Source organism: Anolis carolinensis, chromosome 6, assembly GCF_035594765.1.
Source record: "Anolis carolinensis isolate JA03-04 chromosome 6, rAnoCar3.1.pri, whole genome shotgun sequence".
Lineage (NCBI taxonomy): Eukaryota > Metazoa > Chordata > Lepidosauria > Squamata > Dactyloidae > Anolis > Anolis carolinensis.
In genome coordinates, this window is record NC_085846.1 from 41574347 (window position 1) to 41597184 (window position 22838).

Consider the following 22838-nt stretch of genomic DNA (forward strand, 5'->3'; position numbering starts at 1 on the left):
GTTTAAACTGCCACTCTTCAAAGGATATCCACTGAGTGACCTTGGCTGAGTCACATTTTCTTAAGTCTCAAAGAAGGGCAACAGGAAATGTTACCAAGAAAATCCCATGACAGGATCACTTTAGTGTTGCCATTATTCAGAAATGAATGGAAGGCAAAGAAGAAAGGGCAATGAAACTACCGGGGAACTGGTGATGGTGATTTTCAATAGTATAATGTCTAGCAATGTGTTTTAAATAATTACCAACTTGTAAGCAAATTTCTGTGACAAGTACTGCATTACTGCAAAATGGCTCATGCGTGCTACAATAAGCTATGATTCTTGAAATTTCCATAGTAGTCCCTAGAATTAAATGTGCATGATGTACAGAAACTCTCCACTCCCTATTATGTATTTAAAACATTAGGAAATCCTACATAATTTCTGAATTTATTTTTGTTCCCTGTTTTATTACAGTATGACTCATAAATAGCTTGGATCCAGCCCACTCATACCTATAAAAATATGTCCCGCTGAGACCAATAGATCTACTACCTTTGGATCCAAACTATTTTCAGTACAAAATCACAACATACCTGCATAGTATTCACAGTAGAGCCTTTGGCTCCTGACTGCACCATCAACTGCAAGTTATTCTCTGGAAAACTCCGGTGAAGTCCAAGAGGCATGCACACCTAGTTTTTGGAGAAATAAATACAGACATCATTTAAGCCACACAAAGCCTACCTGGAGCAATGAGGAAAATCTGAAACCAAGCTTCTCAATTTTGGAGTTCTGGCATTGTAAAAATTTTGTCTAATATATAAGATATTGGGACTGTGGCACAGGAAGGTTTGAAGTCAATTTCAATCTGTTAAGTTAGACAGTCTTAAAGACAATGACAAGGGAGTTGTAGTGATTAAATGTTATTTTGTGTTATGTGCCTTTGCGTTTCATGAAGGTTGAGACAGAAAAGGCTCTTCATTTCCTAGCGAAGAGTTCTGGGAATTGCAGGCATTTAAAAAATACTGGGGTACTGTATGGTTTCCGAGCTATATGGCCATGTTCTAGCACAATTTTCTCCTGACGTTTCGCCTGCATCTTCAGAGGATATTTTAAAACTAAAGTACAGGCAATCACCAACTTACAAACAAGTTAGGGTCTGTGGATTTGTTTCTAAGTTAAATTTGTTTGTAAGTCAGAACAGGTTTAGCAAAAAGTGCATTCTTTGTAATTTGATCAAAAGGGGTACACATTATAGTTCCTGTGTGATTAAAATCCCTTAACAAAACACCAAAGCTTCAAAGCAATTGAAAGGAAAGCCATAGAAATAGAAAACGCTCTACTGTTTAACCTGCCTCAGCTTCCTTGGGGCTTACTTATGCTGTAGAATGAATGCAATTTGACACCACTTTAACTGCCCTGGTTCATTGCTATATGATCCTGGGAGCTGTAGTTTTACAAGGTTTTTAGCCTTCTCTGCCAAATAATGCTGTTGCACATAAACTATAAATCTCAGCATTGCATAGCATTGAGCCAGGGCAATTAAAAGTGGTGTCAGACATGAAGAAGAGGAGAGGAGAGGAGGAAGATAAAGGAGAGATCAATAGGAAGAAAAAGGAAAGGGGTTGGAAAGATACACATGCTTTGGTTCAACGCTAAGATTTCATGGCGGGGAGAGGAAAGGGGCCTGTTCATAACTATGACTTGTTCGTAAGTCAGGTAGCCATAATGCAGGAACTTCCTGTATATGAATAAACAAATATGACAATAATATCACATCTCTTCAAACAAACCTTGTTAATTTCATTGCTGCAAAGGTTGGCAACTTCTTTGAATTTCAGATCAACCATGTGAAAATCTCTTTGGTCTTTGTGAAGATGTGCATCTTGCCATTTGCTTCGAAGCTCCTCCTCTGACGCAGTATGGGGCAAATTAAATGCATCTTGAATAGCCTAAGAAAAACAAGGTATTTTTAGCTACCAAGTCATTCATAACAGTACAAGAGCCTTGGTGAAGAGATACACTTCACTCTTTCAGAGTATAAACTTACCTTTGTACCACAGTGGGTACTTTCTTTAATGACCTTGCACCTCTTGCGATCTGCATGGTGTTTGACCAAAATATCTTCTACTCCTAAAAATGGAAAGACTGAGCATGTTAATTCCCTCAAGATTCACTTTTGAGTTGTGCAACTTTGGTTTGCGATAAAATCATATTCTCACAAGTTCATGCACAATTTGTGTTATGCTTGGCTAAATAATTATTATGAACTCTCTTAAATACAATTTTTTTTATCTTTCAAAAGGTTTAATAGAAGGGGGAAAAATCAACATTAACAAATGTTATCACAATCATTATTTATTGTCACCTTTTTACATTCTGTAACCATCTAAGTCAGAAATGGGCAACTGAGGCAGGTCCAGAAACTAACTTTCTGCCCATGGTACCTTCTGAGTGTTGTCTGGACTCCCATAAATACTACAAAAGGCAATAAGCAAAGCCAGAAGGGCACAGAAGTCCACTTCAAATTTTGAAAAAGAAGTATTTTGAGCTGTCACACACAAGCAAGTTCCCTCACTACTTCACGGTTTGCTTTTCGCGGATTCGCTGTTTTGCGGTTTTTCAATAAACTCTAAAAGAATATTATAAATCATAAAACATTACAATTTACAACCTAAGGAAGAGAGGAAGGAGAAGCCAAAGGGAGAGAAAAGGAGCCCAAGCAGCAACGGGAGGAGAAGGAGGAGATTTATTAACACACAATTGGTTGATAAAGACTTAAAATAGTGTATGACTACTAAAATAATGTATAAATATTAAAATAAATATAACGTCCCTACTTTGCGAATTTTCACTTATTGCGGGTGGTCCTGGAACGTAACCCCCGCAATAAGTGAGGGAACACCCTTTTAATCTATAAAAACGATGAAAAGCTATTCATCAGAACTTTTTGGCCACTAAAATGACATCCAACGAAGTTTAGAGTAGTTGAGCACCACAAAAGAGCCTTCAAGGATCACATGGTCATAAGGGCCACACTTTGCCCCATCCCTTCTCTAAACAATATCCACTAACATCTCTTTCAATTCTTAGATAAGTAATACAGTAGAGTCTCACTTATCCAAGCCTCGCTTATCCAAGCCTCTGGATAATCCAAGCCATTTTTGTAGTCAATGTTTTCAATATATCGTGATATTTTGGTGCTAAATTCGTAAATACAGTAATTACTACGTAGCATTACTGCGTACTGAACTGCTTTTTCTGTCAAATTTGTTGTATAACATGAAGTTTTGGTGCTTAATTTGTAAAATCATAACCTAATTTGATGTTTAATAGGCTTTTTCTTAATCTCTCCTTATTATCCAAGATATTCGCTTATCCAAGCTTCTGCCGGCCCGTTTAGCTTGGATAAGTGAGACTCTACTGTAATAATAATAATCACAACTTTATTTTTATACCCGGCCTCCATCTCCCCGAAGGGATTCGGGGCAGCTTACATGAGAAAAAACAACTAATAAAATAAGTTAGCATACAGTATAAAACATAATATAACAACATAATTATACACAACATAATATAATAAAATTTAAAACCAAAACATCCGTTGGTACGTATAGAGGTGATTTGTGCAAAAAGTAATTATTAGCTGAAGACATTTTCTTTAAAAGCAATAACATGCCCACTCAGATAATGCATTTACTATTCAACCCCCCACTGCATCATATATAGAAGTGGATGGAGTCCTTTTAAACCAAGGAATACAGCTCTACTGGTGGCACAGTGTGTTAAAGCGCTGAGCTGCTGAACTTGCAGACCAAAAGGTCCCAGGTTCAAATCCCGGGAGCAGAATGAGCGCCTGATGTTAGTCCCACCTCCTGCCAACCTAGCAGTTCGAAAACATGAAAATGTCAGTAGATCAATAGGTACTGCTCTGGCGGGAAGGTAATGGCGCTCCATGCAGTCATGCCGGCCACATGACCTTGGAGATGTCTACGGACAACGCCGGCTCTTCAGCTTAGAAATGGAGATGAGCACCAACCCCCAGAGTCGGTCACGACTGGACTTAACGTCAGGGGAAACCTTTATCTTTACTATGAAGGGATACTGCAACCACAGTCATCTGACTCAACAGTTAGATAGCAACAGGGCTCCTGAGTATTGATGGCATGGAACAAATCTGGGCAGATCATTTTAACATATTGCAGTACTGTGTAATGGAGTACAATCATAGGCTGAGCCCTGCATTTGTCAGAAAAATCCAGATGCAAACATATGCACTGACCAATAAATGAAATTTATTCTACATAATTTCTTATCCAGCACAGGAACATAGCTTTGGTAAAGTGTCATGTTTCAAGATAGCTCCATCTATCTTTCCAGCTCCCAGCAGCTACGCTGACTGTGAGCTGTAATCATACACAGAGAGACTGGCCAAGTTTTGCCTCTATGATGTTGGACAATTATACATTTTATTTTTTGCTGGAGGTACAGTAAAGTAAGCTGTCTTACTCACCCATTGTAAAACCCTTGTAGAATTGCAAGTAAGCAGTGAAGAGCCGAGCCAGTGCTGTGAGCACCTTTCCACCAGTCTCCCCACCATAAACCTCATGGCAACAGTGGACTAAACCATAGGCAGAGCTCCCATACTGAGCTTTATCCAAGACCCCACAGAGCAACTCCCCATTTCGAATGATAACCTGGTGGATACCAAACAAACAGTATAAATAAGTAGAGTTAGTTCTGGATAGGAATCGTCCCTGTGCCTGCTGCTTGGAATATATACACAAGGGAAACATAGCTGCAGGGATAATACCCACCTTTACTCACAAGCACAAACTCAGGATTTCTCTTTTCCTCCAAGCAACTATGACATTAAATAAGATGAGCCTTCAAGGTTGCAACAACCACACACATTTGCAAGGCTTGCAAGGCAGATTGAAGTTTTTAACTACTGAGTCATACCTCAGATTCACACATAAAGTCGATGTTTGTTCTGTAATTTCTATGGGAAGACTGCTTCATCCAGGCTTTTGCACCAATCTTAGCTTTCCCAGACAAATTCAGTGGAATGTGATCCTCTGGAATTACATTTATTAATAATGTAGAAACAACCTGAGATAAAGACAAGATAGAAGAAAACTTAAGGGATTAAATTGATCCTGTCACGTCAGTTACCTTTCCTTATATGTCTCAAATGATTATTTCTCTAATGCATAATATACTGACCCATGCGAACACATCAGAGCACTTGGTACTATTTTGGCATTATTCAGTATCATTATAACCACCATAATTATAAATCTATAAACATAATAAAAGTGAAAAATGTGTATGTGGAGGAGGTGTCCACTTACACAGACAGCCTCCCACCTCCACAAACAGCTTTAGTTCCCACTGAGCAGGAGACACCAATGGCCCTCCCTCCACTGACATGCAGGTTATAGTGAGTGCCATGAACATGTAGCCCAATCCCTGCCAGTGTCCTCCACAAACACCATTCTGCCCCCCACCCAAGTGAAGGCTTTTATGCAGGGAAAATTTCATCTTAGATGTTCTGTTTTTCCTCCAGAATGGACAAACGGTCTTCACTGTGAGGACAAACTTCGACTAAACCATAATACACAACTGTTGCATAGATTGTTCTATGTAGAAAAGCATAGCAAATGAGCTTACCTGCTTTCCTGTCCACAAACGTTGTGGTTTTAAAATGGAAGGAGGGAGTAGTTTCACTTTTCCCTTTTTGTCTGTCAGCCCTTGATACACGAGTTCTGCATATTGCTCACGAGTGAAGAAGCAGCCCCTTGTAGTCATGCTGGTACCAGAAATCATGTGATCTTGGATCAAACCTGCCAATGGGGTCCCATCCTGGGAAATACACAATGGTTAATGGATAGCTGACAAAGTAGTTTGAAAGAAATGTATACAATCAGCAATCAGACATAAAAGGATTCCAATATATATTATAAATAATATATAGGCTGCTGGTTCAGCAGTAGGAATATAAATACTGTAAATAAATAAATAAATAAATAAATAAATAAATAAATATTAAATTGGGAATTAAAAGCTAACTCAAGCACCTGACAGAAATCATAATTCATACAGAATTAGAGTAAGGAGACATCTTAAGTACTGAGGCCCCTTCCACACAGCTAAATAAAAACCCACATTTTCTGCTTTGAACTGGAATATGTGGCAGTGTGGACTCAAATAACCCAGTTCAAAGCAGATAGTGTTGGATTTTCTGCCTTGATATTCTGGGTTATATGGTTGTGTAAAAGGGCCTTGAGACTCTGGAAGGTGGAGCCAGGAGAAACACAGAAACCACAATACACTCAGTGTAAACTTAAAGCCTTTGTAAGCCTTACTAATAGATTTTTAAAATCAATCTTGAAATACAATATAATTATATTTTAGGGGTGTGTGCTATTTTGCAAGGTGGAAATGAACTCAAAAGATTAGAAAAGTTCCTTTTTGGATGATACATTCCAGAATCCTCCTGCCAGGATGACTATTGGAAGTGTGTTGGGAATTTTTCAAGCTGTGGTAACAGCGTAACGGGACAGAAAAAAACCAGCCTTCTCCCAAAATCACAACAGCCAGCAATATGCCTCTCCATGTCTCCAATAACAACAAAGATAGAGAAAATAAGTTTTATTTATAACATATGTTTTCTTTTATAAGAGGAAAATGCAATATTGATTGTAATTGTGAATGTAGCCCACATTTTTTCAACTTCACATTGCTGTTTGGGAGGAAATTATGGCCCCATCTATACTGACCACTTAAATCAGTTTCAAATTACTACTGAAGAAAGTGGTTTTGTTGTGTAGATGACTACATAGGAAATCCTGGAACCGAGGCCCAAATGGTGATTAGACAAACCACAGAGAAATTATTAAAAATTTTACCCGCTTTTATGGGAGTTTGTTGTCTGGCTACTTCAGCTTGAATCTGGCTTCAAACTGCATTAAATGGACTGTGCAGATGGGGCCGATGATCTGCAACAACTATGAAACGTAGTAGAGTGTCTATATGTCAAGTCAGAAGCAAGGTTGAGACAGTGATGTCGTGTTTTCAATCTTATCTAAATTCAAGATTACTAAATTGTTAAAAACATAGAAAAGGAAACACAAGGAGAGAGCAAACAATAGAGCCATTTGCTCGATGGCTGGGTGATTCACCTTAGGAACAAGGTACTGTTCATCGGTGCAGGCCAATATATAAGCTTCAGCTCGGCCCAGCTCATTCTGAGGGAAGTGCGCATTCATTTCATCACCATCAAAATCAGCATTGTAGGCTTTGCAATTGGCATAGTGGAGCCTCAGAACCTTTTCTCCAGGGAGGATCCTTGCTCGATGTGCTTGGATGGAGGGCCTGTGAAGGGTAGGCTGTCGATTCAGCAGAAGGACATCTCCGTTTTTAATGTGTCGGCAGACCTGGGAAAGATTTAAGTTTAGCCATATGAAATGCTTTATCTCCAAGAAAACTCAAAATTGCTACAAGTGAAAAAATAGAATAGTTGGAATGTTCTGATGGAACAAAGGTACTATTTTAGGCTTTGATACACATTTTCAGTGGCATATGTCACTGTTTTGTGGATTCTGCATTGTGTTATTTTTTTGCTGCATAGTCAACACAGCCTGAATGCATTAAGAGTATGCTAGCTTTGAGATTGTATCTCCAGAATGGCAAAGATGTCTGCCACCAATGTATTATCCTGTCTGTAGTGTTGTCCAGACACTGCAAATGAAATAAAGTTACCTCAATAGACTGTGAAGAATTTCTGCTTATATATAGGCGACCTCTGAACTGTACAATCTTCTTAAATTCTGCTTACTTATTCCAGAAAGAAAAAAAAATGAGGGTGGTGTGGCGTGAGGACAAAGAATCGTCATAGGTGGATCTTCCTTGATGTCTCAATGACTATCTGTATGAATAGTCTTATTCTCCTGTCTACACTATCCCTAAATTGGAACTCCTCTCTTAAGGTTTAGACTGACAATGCTTGCAGACAGGCCTTTCTGTTTCAAGAGGCCTTTGAGGGCTAATTGTGCAAACTTGTCCCATCTAAACAATGTGTTGCACTTTATCTTAGCCAAAAGGCCGTGAAGCAACACGCTGGACGTTTCCACATGTTATGCTGTGTGTGTTACATTTTAACTGGTTTTAGAATTTTTGATAGTTAAACAATCACAAAATCCAAATTTTTAAAAATTAAATTATATTTTTCATCTGTTGTAAGCCACTTTGAGAGGGACATTATAGTCATGTTTAAATATTTGAAAGGATGTCACATTTAGTATGGGGCAAGCTTGTTTTCTACTGCTCTGGAGACCAGGACAGGGAACAATGGATTCAAATGGAAGAAAAAATATTTCATCTAAACATTCGGAAGAACTTTGATAAAAGCTATTTGGCAGTGGAATAAACTGTCTTGGAGTATGGGGGAGCCTCCTTCTCTGTACATTTTTAAGCAGAGGCTGGATGGGCATCTGTTGAAAGTGTTTTGACTGTGTGTTCCTGCATGGCAGGGGGTGGACTGGATGGTCGTTGTGGTCTCTTCCAACTCTATATTTCTGAATTGGAAATATGGTAGGATATAATTAAATATAGCACTATGTAACACAATTTTTGTTCCTGGATTATAATGTCATTTCCTGATTGGTTCTATCATTAAAAAAATTAAAGAAGTTTATTAAACTGCAAAACCTTTGTTTTAGTGGGACATCCTGCAGCACATTTTGCTATATTTTTTAATGAATACCTGATAGTCTCAAACAATTCAACATTGTTCATGGCAGCAGCAAAATGAAGCTTCTGGAGTATAACAATTACTTTCAAAGTAAGTACCACACAATTAAACAAGAAATAACACCGTCATACCAGGAACAGGTTTTTTTTTTCAAAATGTGTTACATGGCACAATTCAAAGTAATAGAAAATAAGGGGTGTCTTGGTCATCTGAACGAAAGAAAAACCTCATATTGCTGTTTCCAGATCTTAGCAATATTTGTTAAGAACAGGGAAAATGTACATAGAAATATATATAGAAAGACTGTGAGCCCAGGTGAACACTAATGCATCAATACCCTAATTTGGGGTTGGATAGCTTCCAAAGAGTTCATAGGCCAAATTTCCACCCTCAGGACCTGAACATATCTTGATACAATAACCATAGGTTTGGCCAGTACTCACAATTTTTATTCCTGGTTTTGGTGTCCCAGTTGAAGGGGTCAGGAGTTGCTTTGCTATGGCTTCCCTCTGGGTCTCATTGGCTGCGCTCAATATTGTGCGAGAACCATCTTCATTAATGATCATGGAAGCACCAGGATGTTGATTGGGACCATTTATAACAGCCTGCCTCAACTCCTGGACATTCCAGGGAGTTACAGGTTGAGGATATGTCAGTTTGGTAGCAAACACCTGCAAGGAATAAAAAGCCAAAATCAAGGTAAACACTTTCTTCACATTTATCCTCTCATACTACGAAGCACCACCATTTCCTATAATCAGCCAGTTTTACTACATTTATCCAGAATATATCCATTTGACTAGAAACAGAGAAAAATATTTAAAACTCTGATCAATTTGTTAGATTAAGATTAGTATAACAGCTGTCAAAACCTTTCCTTTAAACTTTGTGGCAATGACAGCTATTTAAAAAATCTACTTGATCGAGGAGCTAGATCAGCCAGTTAATCTGCATATTTGCTCAATCATAGTTCCAGAAAACATTCATGACAATAGTGATAGAAGAAATCTTTTCATGAAACCAACATAGTATGTTATAAAATAATACATCATGAATTATACCCTTTGTTTCTAAAAGCGCAATTAATTCAGGCACAGATGTTTATAAAACTCTATATTTCATTACTGTGCAGTACACAGGAGTGAATTATACCTTGTTGTTCAGTTTCCTCAAGCAGATTTTATGCAAAGAGATTACAATTAAGTGCAGGTCTATTAAATCACATATTCATAATCTAACTGCTAACATTCTGAAGGATGTTAATACACCGGGTTCTGACTTCCATTTGTGTCAACATCTACTTAACAAATAATATAAAGACACCAAATCAAAGGTTTCCAAGCAGATAATGCCACAGGCTCTTTCTTACCATAGGAATGCCAATTTCATTGGTTCGAATGTACATGTCAGGGCAAATGACAGACCGAGCAGCATAATCCACACGTTTTCCCATCATATGCTTACGGAACAAGCCATCTTTTTTCTCCAGAAACTTATGTTACCCAAAAATAAAACAAAGGCAATCATTTCAGAAAAACATGTTAATTTATTATTTGAAGTATCTGTGTTTTCAACAATAAAGTGCACAGAAATATTCTTCACCTATACATATCATAAGTACAATGTTGTTTGAAGCGGCACAGAAAATACAGCTAGCTAAGACCATTTCATGTTCAAAGTACTGAAGCTGATCAAAACTGTACATACTGCTTCTCTATCTAACTTCAGAGTATTCATTAAATCACAACTTCAGACAGCTCCCGAGTTACAAACATTCAACTTACAAACAATTCCTAGTTGCAAACTGTGATGAGACAACAGAAAGTGAGAGGAAATCCACTCCTATAAGTTATCATGAGGAAAAGGTGTCACCACTGAAGCGTTATCACCAATCCTTGTTTTCACAACAACCCAACATTTTCAAAATCCAATTGTCACAGATAGAAAATGAGGTGAAATCTTCTGAACAGGAGCACAGGCAGCAAAACAAACACTGCTGTTTTATGTTCTGTTATTGTTTTTGCAATGTTATTGATTTTATTGAGTCATGTTTTAATCTATGATTGGATTTAATTGTTGTTGGATTGGGCGTGTTCCCCATGTAAGCCACCCTGAGTCCCTCTGGGGAGATGGGAGGCAGGATATAAAAATAAAGTAGTAGTAGTTGTTGTTTGTTGTTGTTATTATTATTACTACTACAGGGTGATTAACCCTTCCTTATGCTATCCAAAACTACAAAGAAATGTGTTTTTTTGCTAGTTACAATTATATAACTTTTCCGACTTACATACAAATTTAACTTAAGAACGTACAGAACTTACCTTGTTTGTAACCCGGGGACTACCTGTACTTAAGAAATTCTTTTACAGTTCTTACCTGACGCACGCCAGGATATTTCTCTGTTATCACCTTATCCATGTCACTGTCAAACACAATATTTACACGGCTCTGCAGACGAATCCAGATGTTGTAAAGCTTATCTGCAACAGTCTGCCCTGGGATTGTTTGCAGAAAACTGCGGTCCAGAGGCTCTGAGGCCTGTTCCGTCACCTGTGGAATATCAAATGAAGTCTCAGCAGAAGATCACTGAAGCTATTCAGAAACTCCTTAAAAGTTGTGGTTCAGTGATGAACTTAAAATGAGAAAAAGAGCTAAAGTGCTGGGGAGAAGGGCACCCAGGGTCTTTATTGTCCCAATCTTAGAAAGTGTTCCTTCCTTCTCAAAAGTAAGTGTGGCTGGGGAAAGGGGGAAGAGGCCTGAACCCAACGTTTAAAACATTGACTTGTTTAAAAATGACTGCATACTATAATGTGGTTCACTGCACAGGCAGCCCTTTAAGGCATTGAAGAATTTTATTGTACACTCTGACTGACAGAGAAAGAAAAGGCAATAGGCTAGCAAGCATCTTCTAAGTGCTCCACTGTGTGTTCTTTCTATGTTGAAAGAACAACAGTGCTGTTGCTTGGAAATCGGGAATTGCCTGCAGTCCTTTCAGCTGCTCTTTCCACATCTTCATGGGAATAGAAACCCAAACAGGACGGAGACAGGTTGCCCAATTTTCTTTATTTCAGTTATATCCTAGTTTTCCTCCAATGTACTCAAGGCAATAGTTTTCTTCCATTTAGTTTATCATCACAGCCACTGTACCTATGTGTGGCAGGTACAGTCAAACTAAAGGGCCAAACTCTTTTAGTGACTTTCATGGCTGAGTAGGAACTTGAAGATCTTGAAATCAATACACAACATTGCCCTTCAAGGAAGCATACAAGGGAAAGACTTTATGGACAGGTTCAGAGACAGACAACATTGGGATATTCACTTGTAAATGTTAAAACCAACAGCAGTAAAAGGTTTGCTAGATATAAAGTGGAAGAAAAAATATTAAATTTATAGCAAAACTGAAAAAAGAGAAACTGGAAATCCACTTTTGAAACTAATGTTGTATGTTGTTATTTTTAGAGTATGTTGCTAGTCTTAGAGTTATAGGTAGAGATCTTAGATAATCACTGTATGTGTATGTGTATGCACTTATGTATCATTGCTTTTCTTTTTGTGTGTTTTTTATTGTCAAAACATTTAGTTAATAATATTTCAGGGTGAGGGGAGTATATTGACTTCCTACAACTGGGCCTTCTGGTTTAGAAGTACAAAAAATAGCTTTACCTGGCTCTCTTTGAAATTAATGCTACAAGATGTAGGCCCCTTCTACACTGCTATATCAAATCCAGATTATCTGCTTTGAACTAGATGATATGGCAGTGTAGATTCAAATAATCCAGTTCAAAGCAGATGTGGATTATCATCCTTAATAATCTGGTTTATGGCAGTATAGAAGGGGGCCCAGAGGATTCACCCCACACAGGTAACATCACTGCTGCTCTCAGAGCCTTTCAACTATAATCTCCTCAAATGTGGAGAATAAGGCAACTGTGGCTCTTTGGTTCTTTCCTTGCACGATGAACAGAACTCACAAATACCATCTTGGATTACAAACTGAAGTTCCACCCTGTGTTATGCTTTCGGCACTCAAGGTGTTTAAGCAAGCAGAGAAAGCTGAAGCTTTTCCTGCTGGAAAAAGGCTCATTAAACAAGATCTTACCATCTTGAGGTCTTCCATTTGAGAGTCTTCTTGAGCAATAATAGCCAGAACCTTCCGGGTCAGCTGAGCATCCTTCATGACAGCTTGTAAGTTCACTGTTTGACCATTTGCAAACATCTGGTCTCCCACACAACTCACAGGGCGGTACCTATACAGAGAACACATTGATAATGCTGAGAAAGCAGTGACTCTCTTTGTCACATTTGTTAAATAATTAAAACATTTCAAGGTCATAGCTGTATTTTACTCATTTAAAATACAGTTGTCCCTCTAGATCTACAGATTCTGCATTCATGGATACCACCATCCATGGCTTGAAACCCACTATAAATAAGCATGCAATTGTGAAATAAAGTTCAGACACATTTCATTACCTCGCAGGAGGAACAACAAGCTGGTCAAGGAAGAACATATCAGGATTGAAACTTGAATCACCAGCGATAGTCATACCGGAGAAAAGCTTATACAAGAGAAATCCTGAAGAGAACAGAGGACATGAGAGTGCTTGCTACACGTAAGACAGAATCAGATTAATTTCCAGAGCAATTTAAAAAGGATAATCCAGTGACCCATATATGTGTTTGTATATCTCCATTGGTGATTCCATTGTGCATTTAAAACTGCAATCCTAATCACTCCGTGACAAAATTTATATCCTCATGGTATCTTTTAAGACAATTTATTAATATATACTGTAGTTGCACTTCTAACATGATATATGGGCAATAGAGTAATCTCTGCCACAACCCAAGCAAATCTAATTCATAAGGCATTAATTCAATAAGGTGTTTTCTGGCTCAGATCATGATCAAACGCACAAATGCCATCCACTTCAATGAAGCTTATTTGGGAAGACATTTGACTGGATTGGCCTCATGTTGATTGATTTCCAATTCGCCACATTCATAATTTGGCAGAGCCATGAGATATTGTGACAAGATTTTGGATATAGGACACATTATTCCATTAGTAAATTTAATAATTTTTTCTTTTTCTCATCCTATAAAAAATAAATACCCATGCCATGTTATATACTCTTTCATGGTATCTGGAAATGTAGAGCCTCTCTGCCAACAAGGTATTTTACTATCAAAGCAAGGTATGCTCTACAAGAAAGTCTGTGTGCCCCACGTGAGTCTGCTCAAATCTTACAATCTGTTGCTTCCACTATCCTCACAAGCTTATCCAGTGATAACAGAGACAGCCTTCTTAGGCCCCTTATACTGTCATATAATCCAGATTATCAAATCAGATAATTCACATTATCTACTTTGAACTGGATTATAGGAAACTACACTGCCATATAATCCAGTTCAAAGCAGATAATCTGGATTTTATATGGCAGTGTAGAAGGGGCCTTCGAATCTCTAGGTCCTCCAGCATGAGTCTTCTAAAGAAAATTGACCACAGTCATCCTAAAGAACTAGAGATCATTAAAAAAGGTGTAAGCTGAGATTTTAAAAACATGCTTTTAAAAAATCATTGTTTTCCCACCTTTGGGGTCCATCCCAAACCCTGAGAAAGTGAAGGTTTATTGTATTCTGAATACACTGAGTTCATGGATTTGATCAAATACAACATATATTCCCAGATGCAACATCACTAATGCAAACGTTGGGGGGGGGGGTGGTGGTAAGAGGGTACATAAACAATTTTATTCATTACCATCATTCTTCCATAAAGCTTCAACATGTTGCTTGGCAGTCAGAGGTGTCAAATAGCCTCGCTTTCCCAGGTGGGTTTCATCGACAACTAAAGAATTAAATTTTTGGAGAGATGAACTACAAAATCTGGATCAAGTTACTTGTGCAAAATTCTTTCCCAATGAACTAAAAGGTTTGTTCAGTATCAGGAGCGCGAAAGAAAAGCCAATTCCAGCACAATATTGCACACAACAGAGAAAGAAACACAGCATTGACAAAGGCCCCTTCTACACTGTCCTTATATCCCAGGATCTGATGCCACATTATCTGCTTTGAGCTGGATTGTATGAACCTCCATTGCCACATAATATGGGATAAGAAGAAAATCTGGGATCAGATCCTGGGATATAAGAACAATGTAGAAGGGGCCAAAGATGGCCTTGAAACTGACTGAACACTCAGAAACATCCCTAGGAAGCACAAAAATGAATAGATATGCCACATAATTACATCATTATCAGAACAGCATCAGGTTATTTTTAAATTCATAAAAATTGCCAGGGAATAGTTGCAGCATAGAACAAGGGTGATCAAGCCTTAGGTGTCTAAAAGCACATTTTCTTTCCCTCAGGGAAAACAGCAGGGCACATCATTGCCCAAAAACGAAAACATAACTGACCTAGGCCCATTTCACCAATATACTCAATATTAGCAATGGGAACTATCACGGCTCCATTTTATGAAATCCTAAAATTTGTAGAATGATTTGAATAAGGCTCTCTCTCACACACACAAAATTAAAAATCCCAAAGTTCTACAGGAGCAAGTATCAAAGTGCTATAACTGTATAGTATGAACAGACCTTGGAAATCTATTTCTGATTTTGTAAAAACACTTCTGAGGCAAAAGAAAATGGAAGGAGCCCTACATCTTCTTTTGAAGAACTATCACATCCATTTTTATCATAGGGCATCTCCAAAAAAAAACCTGAAAGTGACCTGTCGGCTGTGTGTTATTAACACTGCTCCTGCACACCATCTGCTAGAAATCAAAGAATTCATTATCTGATCAGTTGAAATCATGGCTGGCTCATACTCATTGAATAAATGGCAGCCAACAGCCCTACCACCATTTTTCAGAGTGATGTTACAAAACAGAACTGGACAAAATCAGACTTAGGCCCCTTCCACACAGCTGTATAAAATCCCACATTATATGCTTTGAACTGGCTGACATGGCAATGTGGACTCAGATAACCCAGTTCAAAGCAGATATTGTGAATTATCTGCCTTGATAATCTGGGTTATATGGCTTACTTCTGACCTAGTGATAACGAAATACATTATTTGGGCTACATTTTGCACATTTTATTCAGCTATGTGACAGGGGCTGGGGGGAGACTAGCTTGCACCAAATAAAAAACAGGGGAGTATTTCACAAGTGCTTAGCATATGATACCATATGGCGTGGTTTAGTGTGGTACAATGTTTATCAGTGCGAAGTTTCTATAAGATTTTTGTAACATATCAGTAGAACATACATACTTGCTGCTTCTTCCACTATTGTCTTTTTGCCTGATTTCTGGATTACGATAGTAGAGTTCGTCACAGTGAGTTTGCTATTGTGTTCTTTTCGGACAAGTGATCTTCCAGCCCTTGAAGAGAGTAAAAGGGGAGAAGACAAAACCACTATTAAGCCTCAATTTTCTGCTGTGGTATCCCAAATATAGAGGCCTGATTGGTGCCAATGCATACCAGTGAAAGTTTATAATACGACTCCTTAATGAAAGCTTTTGGAATTTAATCATTTTGTCCAAATCTGTTTGAAATTGTTCTAATCTGTTTAACATGTTTTTAGAATATTTCCCATTACCATACTTAGTATTTAATTTGTTCTAAATTTGATTTTATACTATAATGCTCTCTTGTAAATGAAGTAATCTAAAGATAGCAATCCATCAATAACAAATCCAAGAAGTGTGCAAAATTGTAACAGTTTATCAGGTTTGGATTTGGATAAAGAGAGGAAGACCATTTCTATAAAATGTCATAGTTATACTCACTTGCAATTTGGACATTTCTTTGAACTCATTTGTGATTTCCAGAACTGGGAGATAAGTTTACTTCTATATTCACATACTGTTTTTACCTTTAAAGGGGAGCAATAAAAAAGTTAAAGAAGTTTAAAAAGCTACACATTAATCAAATTAATTGTAAACATTAATTCCCAGAGCAATATTAATTAAAAATAGATCTACAATTATATTTTAGAACGTATATTTTCATTCGAGAATGTAATTTGTTTGTGATCTTGCTATAATAGATTTCCCCCCTCAAATTAAATCCTGACCACTGAAGGAAGGGAGCATGTTGTGACATGGTACAAAACTGAATTACAAGAACAACACATTTCTTCATGAGTTGCTAAGAATGTAAAGAAAACTCTTAACAGTCTGCACATGATTCAGGTTCACTTCTCACATACATGGGCAAACAAAAGTACAAATGAGTCTATTAGAGTCATTTACCTAATTACAGAGCACTTTTTGACCACCACCATCGCTTGTACCCCACCACCATCTCCCACAAGGGACTCATGGTTGCTTACAGCACCACATAATAATGCCATAAAACACATAAAAATACAGGTAAAATTACATCAACATGTTAAACAATAACAATATCAATTAACATAAAACAACACATTACAAAATAAAAGACCAAAGTTAATTTAAAAGAATAATCAGTAAAAACTCAGCAATAACTATGATTAAAATGGATAGTACAACATGCCAGCCACAGCCAGATTTCAAACATTAAAGTGCCAGGGTCAATATTAAGTTATTTGGTCCTTTAGATTAACTGATGTCTTGGTCATTTTCAAAAGCCTGCCTAAAGAGCCATGTTTTCAGCTCCTTGCAGAAACATTGTAGTGTGGGGGCCAAGCCTAATATCCCTCGGGAGGATATGATAAAATGTTTGCTGACCTTATCCATTAACATCCAGTTCACATTTTATATCTGCTGTCCAAAGGGTGTAACTATCTAAAGCTGGGACAACTCACATGGATGAAAATGCATTATCCAAAGGCATAGCCATATTACAAATATTACTTGAATAAACAAAAATTAGCCACAAAATATATGCAATATCCTCTTTTTTAAGTGAACTTGTATATTGTTGTATGGTGTAGTGCCTTTTCCAATTTTGCTAATGTTTTATAAGATTTTTAAACAGTTCCAAGAAAATTTCCTGGATCTTTTTACCACCTCTGTCATGCCTGTCACACCTTGATTCTCCAGTCAGAAAGAACAAATGTTGCAGTAAAAAACATCAATAAATCTTTTCATTCAGATTTCATCTGAGAATAGTGCTTTGTTGATTACAAGCTTAAATCTGCATATCTCTGGTTTCCTTGTATCTGCCCAACATCCTAAATATATTTTGTCGGGGTATAAAGTAATCTTGAAGTCTAACTCAACATTCAAGAGTGATTTGGAAAACCAGTATTAGAGCTGGCAGAACAAGATAAAACTTGATTTCTGTATATATTTTCTCACTGAATAAACAACAATATCAGTTCCCCTAAAATGACTAGACAGTCATTAGATCAAGTTACTATGGTGATGGATGGTGGATTTCTGTTTCTGATTCGTGAGAGCTTTTCAAAAGGTTACCATTTTTATGCTTTGTGCAATTTGAATAAAAGTTCACATTCACTTTTTTAAAAGGTAACAGCACTTTATACTATGAATTACATCGGAATAACCAGACACTATGATATAACAAAAACTGGTGTGAGTTTTCTGGGCTATATGGCCATGTTCCAGAAGCTTTCTCTCCTGACGTTTCGCCCACATCTATGACAGGCATCCTCAAAGGTTGTGAGGTCTGTTGGAAACTAGGCAATGGGGTTTATATATCTGTGAAAAGTCCATGGTGGAAGAAAGAACTCTTGTCTGTTTGAGGCAAGTGTGGCTAGTGCAATTGGCCACCTTGATTAGCATTAAATGGCCCTGCAGCTTCAAAGTCTGGCTGCTTCCTGCCTGGGGGGATCCTTTGTTGGGAGGTGTTAGCTGGCTCTGATAGTTTCATATCTGGAATTTCCCAGTCTTCTGAGTGTTGTTCTTAATTTAGTGTCCTGATTTTAGAGTTTTTTAAATACTGGTAGACAGATAAGAAAAAAGTGATCGTATTTCAGATATGGAAATGCAAGCAATTGCTTATTCCAATCCATGCAAATAGTTCTATGTAAAAAATAATTTTCTTACTTACAGGTGCACCTTGATCTCTAAATTGATTATTGTGGAGCACTTCTTCGACATGCAAGCGTAATGCCTCTTCAATGTCACCATCCCGATTCTCTTCTAAAAACTGAAAAAACAATAAAATTAGACACTTTCAAGAAACTCCTAAAACAAACAGAGGAAAAGAAAACTTACTCTGCTTAGTACAGCTTCCAGATCATGGGCTGCTTGAAGCAGCCCTACCTCCAGAAGCTTCAGCTGGTTAAATAGCAAATGAATCACAGCACGAGGACACGTCAGATGGCAGCAGTTCAGACAGGAACCTCGAATCAGAAGGAATAATTTCTGAAAAACATAATTAGTTGACTCATTACAAAGTTTAATGTCTATTTAGTACTTTGAAATGTCACACGTTCACACATTTTATTGTGTGGCATTCCTGATAACAATGTTAGAAAATAACTAAATCATATCAATGAGTATAAATACTAATGCTTTTACATTTGTGGAGCTTGTTTCCAAAAGACATCAAATCCACCTGAACAAATTTTTCAGGAATTGAAAAAAACATGCTGAGAGTATGCAACTGAAGCAATCCCGGGGCCCTTCCACACAGCCCTATATCCCAGAATATCAAGGCAGAAAATCCCACAATATCTGCTTTGAACTGGGTTATCTGAGTCCACACTTAGATAATGTGGGATTTTCTGTCTTGATATTCTGGGGTATCAAGTCATTCTTTGCTCAAACATTATATTTACATGTGTCACAAAGATATGGTGCTATTCTTTGGCAGTTTAAAATCTAATCCTAGAATGTGAACTGTCACAACACCCTTAAATACTGCATTACACCTTTCAGGAAAAAGAAAAGATTTGATTTTCCGACACTTTATCTTGACCAGTCAGCAGGCATATAGAAGAGGCCATGAACAGGAAAAAACCACCATTTTCAAGATCATACTGGGGCCCCTTCTACACTGCCATATAAAATCCAGATCATCTGCTTTGAAGTAGATTATATGGCAATGTAAACTCATATCATCCAGTTCAAAGCAGACCACAACTATCACAATCACTCTAAGGTACTTCATTTTCACGGTATGAAGCCCTGTACCGAAGTGATTTGGGACATTTTTCCATTTCTGATCTGGAAGTACTATTCTACTCCTAGCTGGCAATGTGCCAGTTAGTAGTAGACTCTATTTTGGGGGATTTGGTAGCTTTCGGAAACAAGCTCCACATTTGTTCTCAACCCAGGGTGCAGAAGACAGCTGGTCATAGTATAGAAACCATGATTCATGAGCTGCAGTTAGTCCCTAAACTGTTCAATGACCCTCTCAAATCCCACTATCCCCAATAAATCACATAAAACATATCCATTTTAAACCCTGAATACTTCAAAGCTTTCCCCAAAAAACATAAACATAAACTGAATCCTCAGATTTGGATTTAATTCTTCAGAGCACTGAGACCCAATGGGGAGGATGGACATTAGCAACAGTTGACACATTTCATCCCCCCTCCTTTAAAACTTAGACAAAGCGAGTGTATAATGACTAAAGCCATTAAAATACTTACATCAAAAAAGAGAGGGTTATATACAGTCAGGGGCAATTCTATGTGACCGAGGTGACCGGGGCAGCTGTTGAAATCCTGCATACAAGTGGCACATACTTCTTTATTATCAAGGGGTCCCAACGACAAGTCATACAGTCCATTTGGTGAAGGAGTGCCCGCATTGTCCAGAAACACTGGGTTGGTTATAGATTTCATGCTCAGTTTCCTAAAATGAAAAGAAAGTCAGATAACATGTTGATAGAATCATAGAATCGTAGAATTCTGCCACGTGACTGAGCAATTTCTGTAGCAGCATCTAGACTTTAAAATACCTTCCGAGGGAAGACAGGATGAATACTTTCCAGGGAAAGTCCCACCTAAGCATTTAGCATAAAGCTAGGATGGTATTATTATGTATAGCCTTTAGTCCAAGGAGCCCCGATGGCGAAGTGTGTTAAAGCACTGAGCTGCTGAACTTGCAAACCGAAAGGTCCCAGGTTCAAACCCCGGGAGTGGCGGGAGTGGCCGCTGTTAGCTCCAGCTTCTGCCAACCTAGCAGTTCGAAAATATGCCAATGTGAGTAGATCAATAGGTACCGCTCTGGCGGGAAGGTAAAGGCGCTCCATGCAGTCATGCTGGCCACATGACCTTGGAGGTGTCTACGGACAACGCCGGCTCTTCGGTCACGACTGGACTTAACGTCAGGGAAAAACCTTTACCTTTACCTAAGTTGTATTGTAATGCTTTTTATTGTGAGCCACTTTGAGTCTCTTCGCATGGAGAGAAAAAGCAGGAAACAAATAAATATAATAATAATAGCCTGCAGAAGTGAAAGTTGAAAGGAGACATGATAGCCATGTGTAAAATATGTGAAAGGATGTCATTAGGAAAAGGGAGCAAGCTCGTTTTCTGCTGCCTTTGAAACCAGGACTCAAAGCATTGGGTTCAAATTACAAGAAAGAAGATTCCACTTAAACATTAGAAGAACTTCCTTAGAGCTGTTCAGCAGTGGAACTCTCTGCCTCGGGGTGTAGTGGAAGCTCCTTCCTTGGAGGCTTTTAAACAGAGGCTGGATGGGCATCTGTCGGGGCTGCTTTGATTGTGCCTTTCGTGCATGGCAGGAGGTTGGACTAGATGGCCCATGTGATCTCTTCACACTCTATTATTATTATTATTATTATTATTATTATTGGGGCTGGACGGACATCTGTCGGGGGTGCTTTGAGTGTGCCTTTCGTGCATGGCAGGAGGTTGGACTAGATGGCCCATGTGATCTCTTCACACTCTATTATTATTATTATTATTATTATTGGGGCTGGACGGACATCTGTCGGGGGTGCTTTGAGTGTGCCTTTCCTGCATGGCTGGGGTTGAGCTAGATAGCCTCTTCTAACTCCCTTCTCTCCCTCTGCCCGGCCCCTCACCGTATCTCCTCGGCTGCGTACATCCCGAAGGACAGCCCGGCCAGGCGCCGCCAGGGAGCTTCCCTCGCCGCCATGGTCCTGATACTTTTGCCAGGTGCCCAGGAGGCTAAACACGTGCAAAGGGAGGCGTGATCTACCCCTCCCCCGAGTTCCGCTTCCGGCGCGTGCTGCTCTTTCCAAGATGGCGGCTCGCTGGCTGCGCTTCAGCTGCGCCGGCCGCCGCGTTTTGCGGCGGAAAGGCCCGGTGTCCTTGGCGATAGCAGCGGAAGGGAGCGCTAGGTAAGAGTCCAGTGAGGGAAGGAATAGAGGGCTGCTGAGCTCAGGCCCGAAGGAGGCGGAGAGGACCTCGTGGTGGGAAGTCTCTCCCTTTCACCGCGCTGAAGAGGTCGCGCCGCGTTGCTTTTCAAACTCCAACTCCCAGAAGCCCTTGCCAGTTTGTTCAATGCTTAGGGAGTCTGGGAGTTGGAGGCCCAAGCTGCTGAATGGCCCGGTTTAAGGATGCCTTCTTTAAACTCTGAGATAGCCTGGGCAATAGACTCTGGATATCTTTGGGAACTTAGCTGCCCGATTCAGAGGTACTACTGATTGGTAATAAAAATAATTAATATTTATTTATATCCCGCTTTTTCTCTCCATACGGAGACTCAAAGCGGTTCACAGTTCAAAGCATTGCAATACAACTTCAAATGTACAGGTGTTAAAACAGTCTTAAACAACATTTATGTTAAAAAAAATCAAGGTTAAAACTATGAAAGCATATAAAATCGCACCACAAAATCATAGCAGCCCTTGAGGAAATCGTACAACTGATCAGGCTGCAGCTTTCTTCATCCCCAGATCTGATTTGGCTGCAGTGGCTCCTCACTGGTCAGATGGTTCAGGCTTCTTGTTGGGCTGCAACTCCCATCATCCCCAGCCTGCCTAGGAAATGGGCAAGGATGTTGGGAGGTGCAGCCTGGCAAGTAGGCTGGGCTGAATGACTGGTTATAAGGAGAGCTGTACTGGCCGTGGGTTGGGAACATGTGGTTCTCTGGATGGTGCTGGACTCCAACTTACATCACTCTGTATCTTCCCCATACCTCATCAGTATTTTAAGTTGGATCGTGAAAGGTATGTGTACCAAGTTTGGT

At 38.9% G+C, this 22838-nt stretch overlaps 2 protein-coding genes across 3 annotated transcripts in view; one reads left to right on the forward strand and one right to left on the reverse strand.

The window, feature by feature from the left end:
- Window positions 1–21840, reverse strand: part of polr1a (RNA polymerase I subunit A) — a 38844-nt gene extending 17004 nt beyond the window's left edge. For both annotated transcript variants that reach the window (XM_062957283.1, XM_062957282.1), the window contains exons 1-19: window positions 21709–21840; window positions 20306–20510; window positions 18921–19070; window positions 18754–18852; window positions 16542–16627; window positions 16024–16133; window positions 14502–14588; window positions 13211–13313; window positions 12837–12984; window positions 11114–11287; window positions 10107–10229; window positions 9181–9408; window positions 7167–7421; window positions 5656–5847; window positions 4945–5094; window positions 4496–4679; window positions 2033–2115; window positions 1776–1934; window positions 576–674 (exon numbers count right to left, since the gene is read on the reverse strand). In XM_062957283.1, the coding sequence (XP_062813353.1) occupies window positions 576–674; window positions 1776–1934; window positions 2033–2115; window positions 4496–4679; window positions 4945–5094; window positions 5656–5847; window positions 7167–7421; window positions 9181–9408; window positions 10107–10229; window positions 11114–11287; window positions 12837–12984; window positions 13211–13313; window positions 14502–14588; window positions 16024–16133; window positions 16542–16627; window positions 18754–18852; window positions 18921–19070; window positions 20306–20510; window positions 21709–21782 (2709 nt within the window). In that variant the 5' untranslated portion in view covers window positions 21783–21840. The remainder of the gene's footprint in view (window positions 1–575; window positions 675–1775; window positions 1935–2032; window positions 2116–4495; window positions 4680–4944; window positions 5095–5655; window positions 5848–7166; window positions 7422–9180; window positions 9409–10106; window positions 10230–11113; window positions 11288–12836; window positions 12985–13210; window positions 13314–14501; window positions 14589–16023; window positions 16134–16541; window positions 16628–18753; window positions 18853–18920; window positions 19071–20305; window positions 20511–21708) is intronic.
- Window positions 21837–22838, forward strand: part of ptcd3 (pentatricopeptide repeat domain 3) — a 31365-nt gene continuing 30363 nt past the window's right edge. The window contains exon 1 of the mRNA XM_008113120.3: window positions 21837–21987. Within this exon, the coding sequence (XP_008111327.2) occupies window positions 21890–21987 (98 nt within the window). The 5' untranslated portion in view covers window positions 21837–21889. The remainder of the gene's footprint in view (window positions 21988–22838) is intronic.